At 34.6% G+C, this 8272-nt stretch overlaps 1 protein-coding gene across 1 annotated transcript in view; it reads left to right on the forward strand.

Annotated features, from left to right (window-relative positions):
* The first annotated feature begins 4631 nt into the window (after positions 1–4631).
* The window catches only part of LOC137650560 (sericin-2-like), a 5474-nt gene continuing 1833 nt past the window's right edge, over positions 4632–8272 (forward strand). Inside the window, exons 1-2 of the mRNA XM_068383773.1 lie at positions 4632–4708; positions 7054–8029. Of these exons, the coding sequence (XP_068239874.1) occupies positions 4642–4708; positions 7054–8029 (1043 nt within the window). The 5' untranslated portion in view covers positions 4632–4641. The remainder of the gene's footprint in view (positions 4709–7053; positions 8030–8272) is intronic.

The raw sequence follows: 8272 nt of genomic DNA on the forward strand, positions 1-8272 counted from the left end.
GCCCCTAGAGATTGCAAAAAAAGCAGGGGAAGGAAGGGAAGTTGATGGATTGATGAACTAAGCAAGTTTGTGGTTGTAGACTGGCATAATAAGACCATACACAAACGCAAATGCAGGAAAAACCCCCAGACATGTTAATTTATGTCTGGGGTTTGGCCAGTTTTGATCCCCACGCTGGCCAGTGCAGATTGGTGATGGTGGGAGACTTTTGTCTGATTGCTCACAGCAAACCAACATACTGTAGCATAGGGGGCCCTGACTAGTACAGCTTTGATGATCATGGCAATACTCAAACCCTTTTACCACGTTAAGGTATCCCTAGTAGCCTTTCAGTTTCTTTAGGTTTTTTTTTTTTTTACTAATTCAAAACCTAGCAAATGCTGATACCTATTTAGAGGTAGGGCAGGGGCAAGGTCTATATACACCAGGTCAGCCAACGCGCAGCTTAAGCTGTGAATCACCCATACTGTGACGTCAAGCTTCCCCGTCTCACACACGTGGGTAAACAAAACAAAGGAACGTTGCCTTAGTTAGCTACCTATAGAGGTAACTAAACAATAGTAGCCGCTGTGTCCATTATCATTTTATTCATTCATTCATCCCGTCACTGATTTTAATCTTTTAATAAATGATTAGTTCGACATAATGAATTCTTCCTCCATGTATGGAGAGTTTGGTAAAAGCAATGCTTTTGGTATTGATGTAGAAAAACAAACAGGTACACTGCTCAAGGTAATCGAGGTAATGAATACTATGAGTGTTAAAAATCCTAATACAAAAAGTCTTTTCAAGTTTCAGAAAGGAATAATTTTATCATGTAAATCTACCATTGCTTTGTTTGATATGTTAAAAAGCTCCTATAGTATTGACTACCTACTTACACAAAGACTAAATCAAGATTGCCTTGAACATTTCTTTGGGTGTATAAGGCAAATGGATGGGCACTATGATCATCCTCATGCTGTGAACTTTAAATTTTGGCTAAAAAAATGTTACTAGGAAAGGAAATTGAAGTATTAAGTGAAAAGTGTAATATCACCACTGTTGAAAAATATCATGAATCAGCCAAAGACGATGAATCTACCACGAAAGAAAGGGACTTAGCATTAGGAATATGCCAAACAACGCAGATATTCAGAAATTTAGATTTTGATTTAGAGAAAGATGCTTTAGACGAGGAAGAAGACCTTTTGAGAGCAAATAAAGATATTGTGGGAGTAATTGAGGAAGAAGCTCTTAAATACATTGGGGGATATACTGTAAAGAAATTTTGTGTAAAATATCCTGAGTTAGGAAATAAGACTGAAGAAGTGCTAAGGAATGATACTTAGATAGAATGCGTTAATCGGGGGGAATTATATGTACCTTCTAGTCAGTTTTTTTCACAGTTGTTGATAATGCGGAAGGTTTTTAATGCTGTACATGGGGAAGCTCTCATGGAGGAAAAATTTTTTTTTTAAAAAGCTTTATTTAGAATTAAAACAGTCTGGTATTGCAGTTCCTGACGATGTTATTGCTTTTTTTGTTAAGATATCGGTATATTTTCGAATGCGATATCTTAATAATTTGATAAAGTATAGAAAACCTCAAGGACAACAATGCAGGGAGGCCCTAAGAAAAAAAATGAAAGTTGTAACTTAATAAAATATTTTCCAAGGGTAAAATGTTGTTTTATTTACATTGACTGTGTGATATATCTACGTTCTTAATGGGTCTCGCCAACACTAAGCCCCTTCAGATGACGTAGGTTCGCAGAAGAGGCTTAAAATCGGTACGCTGTCTGGCTGACCTGGTATATCTGGACCGTGGAGAGGGGATAGGTGGTAAATCCTGAGTAATTAACGACTCGTAAAATGTGAGTCGAATACAAGATGTTTAAGAGACTTTCTAAACATTTGTCCAGACATGTTCAAAAGAGAGCTATTAAGACGCACCAACTCCAGGTGCACAATAAGAGCATCAAACTAGACGGCATCAGTTGGAATACTATGATCGTCAGCAACACCTCAGACAGCAGACGACTGAGAATCCTGGGGCCACTGCTCACCGAACAGGAAAAGCTAACCTCAACACAACTCAAGAGATGTTTCTCCTCCCCTCTTGTAGGAACACCAACTAACCTTTCGCCAACAACAAAGAGTATGAGGATGATCAGCTACCTAACAGCTTGCCTGTAACCGAGACTCTCTCGGCGAGTGCCTTAGCCAAGGAGGATGCAGTTCAGGACTCATCAGACCTGGGATCTGAGCGGCAGAACAGCTTGCCTAACGCCGAGGCCCGCTGGGAGCCTAGCTTGGACCTATTCAGATCCCACATAACCCTGACGACAGTGAGTGTAGAATCAGCTTGACTGTAACAGATCTCCTCTCGGCGTGCGCCTCAGCCAAAGGGACAGAAGTTCCATCCCAGACTTGGTACCGCCTCCACTCACGAGGACCAATCAGCGATCAGCATCTGACTTGAGTACCGCCCTGACTTGTATAAATAGAACCAGCCTTTCCTATATCCATCCACTTCTTGCCTAAAGATGGGAGCAGAAACCCTGTATCCTCTTGTAATATGTGGCAGCCGAACTTTTTTGCTCCTTGTATTTGACCAGTTTACCTGCAGTAAATTTTATTAAAGCTTTATAAAGTTTTCTATGCATTTTGCGCTCCCACTTACCAATGACCAACATGGAATAGCTGCTGGCGGCATTCAGTACTGTTGAGGGAAGAAAAATTATAGCAAGTGAGATGCTCAATTACAAGATAAATGCCACTGAAGCAGCTTTAGACTTTAATAATAATAATAATAATAATAATAATAATAATAATAATAATAATAATAATAATAATAATGATAATAATAATAATAATAATATTGATAATGATAATAAGTAGAGAACATTAGAATTGCTGAAGCAATTCTTAGAAAGAACTGTACACAGAATTTGCCAATAATTTGCTCTTAGGCATATTGAAACAATATAAAGATTAGAAAATAGCATATTATTGAATATGAGCCCACAAAGGAACCTAAACTACACTTAACAAAGTAACCAGCTATTTACAATCTAGGTTGCCTATGGAAGTCCACCTCACCCGTACCAGGATGAAATCTTACATGAAATCGGGCTGGATATCACCGTAGATTTGTTTATTTTGTTAAAAAATCTATCTTATCAGAAAAATCTTCCTGTGATCTACATTTTCACCAAATTTGGTTCAAATCGGGCAAGTAGTTTCTGATTTAGTATTTTAGACCATGTGGCCGCCATTTTTGACATCATGATACCTCAAAAAACTACTAAACAGAATTAGCTCACACTTAAGCCTACTCTAGACCATGGCCCAAGGTATCACCTGTAAAAATTTGAAAGCAATTGATGGAACGGTTCTTGAGATCTCGAAGAGCAATTGTTTTGAATTATTTTTGCTTTGTTCATAGAGGTCGCTGCAGGAACCTGCACGATTTTTGGTATTTATACTTCCCCCATATGGATCATACCATTGCTAAATTTTAAAGCAAATGCTGTAAGATTGACTTAGTTATTAGCGATCTAAGACTACATAATAATAATAATAATAATAATAATAATAATAATAATAATAATAATAATAATAATAATAATAATAATAATAATAATAATGATAATATTAATAATGATAATAATAATAAGAACAAGAAGAAGAATTGTAATAGCAATAGAACTCCACACGTGCGGAGTTCTAATGATAATAATAATAACAATAATAAGAGTAATAACAATAGAACTCCACAGAAAACAAACCTGTATATATATATATATATATATATATATATATATATATATATATATATATATATATATATATATATATATATATACGTATATATATATATATATATATATATATATATATATATATATTTATATATATATATATATATATATATATATATATATATATATATATATATATATATTCATTATATATATATATATATATATATATATATATATATATATATATATATATATATATATATATAGAGAGAGAGAGAGAGAGAGAGAGAGAGAGAGAGAGAGAGAGAGAGAGAGAGAGAGAGAGAGAGAGAGAGAGAGAGAGAGAGAGACTATTGTTTTTTCTTTAGCGGCTGCAGTCTTTCACATCTCACAACAGAAACCAAGAAATCTTCCAAGAAATTTACGGAACTCAACGGTAATTTGTAAACTGATCCCATCTTCCTTGAAATTTGACGTATCAGAATGTCATGAATGACCGTAAACTGATGTTTTATGTTCATGGGAGTTTCTACAGTTTCACTGAGCAATTATATCTGCTATGCTTTGTCATATCTGAAGATAAAGTCTTGACATTATAAAATATAATTAATTTTATGTTTATGACTGCTGTAAATTCCATTTTATATGTAGTTTCAATATTCATTGAGCCTTGTTTAACAGTTTTTGACACTATGTATCCTATTTACCGTTCTACCTAAAATGCATGAAAAAAAAATTGTACAGTAGCCCTCGTCTCATGACATCCTAGGAAAAAAAAATACTCGTAAAAACTTGACGATCCTGTTTCTCGAAGCAGCCACTTGACTCCTGGATCATTTATTAGCGTAACTGGCAACCGCGGGTGGCAGGCAGTATATAAGGGGTCACTTGCCATGAAGGGCCAGACACAATTCTCAGCTGTGCTCATCAAAACATACAATATGAAGTTTCTGATTTTAGGTAAGTACCGAATTGAATGTGACGTCCTTCTAAAAACGGATAAAAAAATCCCTCGAATATTCATAATTTCTTATTGATATTCTTGGGAAACTTGTAGACTAATATTAAATGAGATATGGATTTTTCAACAGTAATATTTCAATCCATATGTTTATAAACAATACAGCCAACTGTCCCCATAGGATTTGCAATAATGATTATCTATTTTACTTTCAAACCAAGTAGCAAGTCTGTTCTTATGATTCTTTTAAAATTCAATCCATATGTAAAATCATTGAAACAAACCCTCCTCTTATCACTATTATTATTATTATTATTATTATTATTATTATTATTATTATTATTGTTGTTGTTGTTTTTATTAATTATATTATTATTATTATTATTATTATTATTATTATTATTATTATTATTATTATTATTATTATTATTATTATTATTATCATTATTATTATTATTATTAATCAAGGTGCAATCCAAGTACACTTTAAGACCTCGCAATCCAATATGAGAATTAAATTAAAGAATAAAAAATGTAATATTATAAGAGATACAAAAAGGAAAATGAATAAGAAAAACGACAAAGTAAAATAAACGAGGATACTTCTCCAGGCAAAGTACAGTATTTTGCAACGTGCATGTTTTAGTGACCTATTTCATTTCAACCCCGGTGCTTCACTTTCGTGCAAGTCTGAGTTTTCAGGATTTCATATGACACTCTTTACCCACTAACATATTCTATGGCTTAAGAAATGAATTATGTCTTTTGAAGCTCCAAGAAAATTAGAGAACAGGATATTTTTGTTTTCATTCGCATGATAATGCTAAGCTTAACATGCTATATTTCGTTCACAAGCTTTTTAGATCAGATTTCAGTTCCTTTGTGAGTGATTATATTCTAAATAAATGTTAGAAAAATCTGTTAATTTTTGTCGAAAATTTTCCTTGCTCCTGAAACTTATTAACTGATAAAACAATGTAATCGTTATATGCATTCTTTACAAAATTAAAGTTTAGAAGATCTACAGAGATAAATATAAATATTAAACCTAGAAAATATTGAACTTTGACATGTATGCAGTCTATGAGACAAAGGACTAAAGACAGGATTTTAAATGCAACGTGTTTTGAATGTTTTCATTTACGTGTCAGAAAAAAGACATCTGGCTGTGTGAGGGATAAATTATTATTATTATTATTATTATTATTATTATTATTATTATTATTATTATTATTATTACTTGCTAAGCTATAACCCTAGTTGGAAAAGTAGGATGCTATAAGCCCAGGGGCTCCAACATGGAAAATAGCCCAATAAGGAAAGGAAAAAAGGAAAAATAAAATATTTTATCAACAGTAACATTAAAATAAATATTTCCTATATAAACTATAAAAACTTTAACAAAACAAGAAGAAGATAAATAAGATAGGATAGTGTGCCCGAGTGTACCCTCAAGCAAGAGAATTCTAACCCAAGACAGTGTAAGGCCATGGAACAGAGGCTATGGCACCACCCAAGACTCGAGAACAATGGTTTGATTTTGGAGTGTCCTTCTCCTAGAAGAGCTCCTATAGAAGAAAATGAAGATCTACTGCGAGTCCTTTCAGAAATAATTTATATCAATTTACTGGGGCGTTTAATAAGCCGGTGTCTTAGTGCTGAATTTTAGGCAATTCGTGCATATGCTCTCCTCTTCTCCATGTTAATATTACTTGATAGGCAACTTGGGATTTTGTTATTCATTCCGCATTTTGATTAACTTTAGAAATATTCCTAGTACCATTTCTTATAATTACCTATAAGGTATCTATTCATAAGATTACTTCACCATTCAACTATTCTCTAAAGGTCACTCTGTATTACGTCACAAATATTTCAATATTCTGATATTACTAAATATATGTCGTTTAACTTTCTGTAGATATAACTGATGTGTAATAAATTTAAATACTTTTGAGTCGATGCTAAATAGTGAACAATATACCGCCTGATTCACAGAAAAGATCACTACATGATCGAACAATAATAATTAGTGGTCTCAAAGGCACATTCCTTAATTACAGTATCTTTAAGATGCATTTTTGTGGACTTTCACGGCAGCCCTAAATTTCATTTTCAGAAAAATCTTTTTCCTTTATATTAATAGATCTAGAATGGGTTGGGACATTATATATACCCTTTTTAACTTTAAGTTGTATACTAAAGATCACATAAGGTATTTATAAGAATGAGTAATCCATACAATAATATTTCTTCATTTGTTGTATTTAAATATTACTACGAAATTAGTTACCACAGAGGGGCGAAAATTAATCTGGCTATATGATTTATATTTCTTAAACAGGTGCCATTTGGGCTGTGGCTACAGCTCAGAGTTTTGTTGGCCAACCAGCACAGCTAGTTCTACGTCGTAGCCAAAATAAGGCAATTTTGAAAATCAGCCAAGGTTCTTTTAGTAATGAGTTCCAGCAAGGCGTCTCTGGCTCTGCAGGATCTAGAGGCAGCCAAATCTTGAACGAACCTCAACAAGGATTTAGCAGTGCTCAACTGTCATTTAGAAGCTCTGGCAATTCCCCGTCAGGTTCTTCAAGCTTGAGACAGGATTCCATCTCTGGGCAAGGAGTTAGTGGTTCTGGAACTAATTTCAAGAGCTCAAATCAGGGAGTAAACAGCAACTTCCAAGATCCAAATTTCTCTTCCCAGAGACTAAGCAGTCAGTCAACCATTGGGCTTGGCAGTTCTAGACCAAACAATATTGATTCCCAAAGGTTCATCTCCCAGCCAAGCCAGAGGTTTAGTGGCTCTGGATCTATCTCCCCAAGAGCCTCCTTAAACACACAACCAGGTTTTGGTGCCTCCCTTCAACAGTTTGGTAACTCACAGGTGGAATTATCCAGAAACCAGCAAATTCTCAGCAACAGTCAGCAGGGATCAGGCCGAATTGCACAAAGGCAGCAGTCTAACAGGGACCAGTCTAGAAACAACTTCCAGCAATCGTTTGGACAACAGTTCCAACAGAATTCCAGACCATCTCAGAGTAGCCTCTCTCTCGTTTCTGACGCTGCACAGTTTCGAAGCAGCAACCAACAACAGATCACTTCTCAATCTTCCATCAGTCAATACCAAGAAGAAAGTGGCACGTTCGAACCCTTGAATCTTCCATCAGGTGCCACACTTCTCCTTGGAGACATTAGTACTAGCTTCAGCTGTATTGACCAACCTTATGGGTATTATGCAGATCAGCAAAACAGTTGTCGTATCTTCCACATCTGCTATCCTGCACTTTTCTCCAATGGACGTGTCGAAACCTACCAGTACAGGTATGTAAAAGGCACTGCTAATGTATGTATGCATGTACGTATGTATGAATTGCTCTGTATATGTACTTTGACTGTACGTTCTTAATATTTTGCTCATGTGGATGTGGCTGAGATTTTTTTTCTACCTAATGAGAGTATTTTGGGAATTTTCTATCTGTTCTTTGAGGAAATAATATTTCCAGTACTTGATGCTAAAATTTTTCCTCATAACAGAAAAATCTAATCAGTTTGGGGTAGCAATAG

The sequence above is a fragment of the Palaemon carinicauda genome, chromosome 12 (assembly GCF_036898095.1).
Source record: "Palaemon carinicauda isolate YSFRI2023 chromosome 12, ASM3689809v2, whole genome shotgun sequence".
Classification (NCBI taxonomy): domain Eukaryota; kingdom Metazoa; phylum Arthropoda; class Malacostraca; order Decapoda; family Palaemonidae; genus Palaemon; species Palaemon carinicauda.